The sequence below is a fragment of the Cyphomyrmex costatus genome, unplaced genomic scaffold, assembly GCF_001594065.2.
Source record: "Cyphomyrmex costatus isolate MS0001 unplaced genomic scaffold, Ccosl1.0 scaffold84, whole genome shotgun sequence".
Taxonomy (NCBI): Eukaryota; Metazoa; Arthropoda; class Insecta; order Hymenoptera; family Formicidae; genus Cyphomyrmex; species Cyphomyrmex costatus.
The window spans coordinates 41,575-43,910 of record NW_017280419.1 but is presented as its reverse complement, the minus strand read 5'-3'; the positions used below and the strand labels follow the sequence as shown (position 1 = coordinate 43,910).

The 2,336-nt window shown below is 54.1% G+C and overlaps 1 protein-coding gene across 1 annotated transcript; it reads right to left on the bottom strand.

The window, feature by feature from the left end:
* Positions 1 to 1,407: 1,407 nt before the first annotated feature.
* On the bottom strand, positions 1,408 to 1,998 carry LOC108781589 (ice-structuring glycoprotein-like). Its single transcript, XM_018549603.1, has one exon. The coding sequence runs from the start codon at positions 1,996 to 1,998 to the stop codon at positions 1,408 to 1,410; it is 591 nt and encodes a 196-aa protein (XP_018405105.1).
* Positions 1,999 to 2,336: the final 338 nt, after the last annotated feature.

Below are 2,336 nucleotides of genomic sequence, written 5' to 3'. Positions count from 1 at the left end.
CGTCGAATGAGTCATTCGTCGAATGAGTCATTCGTCGAATGAGTCATTCGTCGAATGAGTCATTCGTCGAATGAGTCATTCGTCGAATGAGTCATTCGTCGAAATGAATTGTCTCCGGAGCGCGACCCTGAAGGCTATAGATAGATCGAGGAAAAAAAAGAAAAAATAAAGGTGAGAATCGTCTCTCGAGGCGAGAACGCGTGCATCGCGTAACGGTAACAACACAACAATAACAACAATAATTGACGATTAGTTTATTCGTTTCGTCGTAAAGACAAACTGAGCATTCACCAACACGTTTTTTTTCCCCTCTTTTTTTTCAGCCGTAAAGGTGTAACGACGCGCGACCGAACGGAACGACGACGACGACGACGAGGACGACGACGACAACGACGACGGCGTCGAGCGCACGATGCGCGCGTGATCGAGCTACGAGGAGGAATAACGACGACGACGAACGGACGACCGATCGACCGACCGTCGCACCACTCGCGAGAATCTCGGCGCGCACGCGCGATCAATGGCGCGAGCGCGGGAAGAGACATAACCTGTAAGAGCGCGCGCGCGCGGCGAGAGAAAGAGGCATAACCTCGCTTCGCTCGCTCGCCGCGGCGAGCGCGTGGCGACGGCGTTCGCGACGTCGCCATGGCGACTGCGCCCGGGCGCCCCCCACCAGCGAGGCGCGACCTTCGTCGATTTCCCGCGCTTGCTTTCTAATTCACAAGCACACACGCAAACTCGCACGTACACAAACAAAAAGGAGGAACGCCATTGGCTATCCCAGCCGTGGACGGTTCTAAATCACGTCTGTGTGAGTTGGAACATACCTACCATTACTACTAAAATGTTATGCTTCGGAAATAAAAGGGGTGGACGGGTGACATGAAACACCCTGTATATCAAAATTCTTTTATTGAGAAAACGATCTCTATTTAAAATGGAATGTGTAGCGAAGTTAGGATACCAGTCGGTATACCGTGTTTTAGGAAAGTCGTTACGTCTACCCGCTACTGGTAGAGGTACGATGGAATAACCGATCGGCCGTCGCTGTTGGTCTCTATCGGTGCGGCGCAGTGATCGAAGTGAGAGGAGTTCAACTCGAGACTTGGTAGTTGATTTATGTACAATATTTATTTGTGTTCTATGTATAATTGGCAGCAGGTATTTTATTGGTCCTGACAGGGACTGATTGGATTCGCTCGCGATAGGCGATGTATCCCATGGCGTGACGGTCTGTTCCTACGCGGCGACTGTATCTCCAGGGCGTGGAGCTTCCAGACTGTGTCTGGGTGCGACACCAGTCAATGACCGTGGCGTCGGCGAGTGTGTCGGCCGGGTGTGTAGGCCGTGTTGGCGTTGCCTCGGCTGTCTCAGGAGCGTTCCTATTTCGGGCTTTCACGCCGGACCCTAGGCGGTTATGTCTGCAGCTAGTGGCGGTGCTGAAGCTGTTGACGGCTGTGCCGTAGCAACAGTGATCCTTGGTGTGCCGGCTGCGGGGGCTGCGAAGGATGGTGCTTCTGTGGCCGCTGCTGCAGAGGCTGCTGCAGAGGCTGCTGCTGAGGCTGCTGTTGAGGCTGGCTGCTCGGTGGTCGAGGCTACTGCTGAAGCTAGCTGCTCGGTGGTCGAGGCTGCCGTTGAAGCTGGCTGCTCTGTAGTCGAGGCTGCTGCTGGGGCTGGCTGCTCGGTGGTCGAGGTTGCTGCTGAAGCTGGCTGCTCGGTGGTCAAGGCTGCTGTTGAAGCTGGCTGCTCGGTGGTCGAGGCTGCTGTTGGAGCTGGCTGCTCGGTGGTCGAGGCTGCTGCTGAAGCTGGCTGCTCGGTGGTCGAGGCTGCTGTTGGAGCTGGTTGCTCGGTGGTCGAGGCTGCTGGAGCGGTGGTCGCTGCTTGGCCCGCTGCTCGGTGCCGTTGAGGCCTCTGTGTGGCCCGCCGCTCGCTATCGGTGGTCGGTTTGGCGCTCCTTATGTACTGGCGCCGGATCGTTTCTTTGCGCGAGATCTTCATCGTGGCGCGGGCCCTCTGGTGTGCGCGCTGCGGTAGTTGCGCGTCGCGAGAATTTCACTCACGAGAAAGTGGCCCCACCGAGTGCTTTCGAGAAAGTAGCTGCTCGGTGGGTTGCCTTTCCGCAGGGATGTGTGCGGCTTCTGGAAGCCGCCACAGAATGTTTAACGGAAAATATATTTCTTTGATTAAAGAAAAGTTTTTTATTTTAATGATTAGAAACGATAAAATATTTAAAAAAAATTAATAATTAAATGAATATTATTACGCCGACTCGCCATCAGAGGTCTATGGATATTCGGAAAGTTTCTCGCAAGTGCTGAAATACGCGTATATCTTTT

Coding starts and splice junctions, on each gene's coding strand:
- LOC108781589 (XM_018549603.1), bottom strand. CDS start 1,998: ATGAAGATCTCGCGCAAAGAAACGATCCGGCGCCAGTACATAAGGAGC.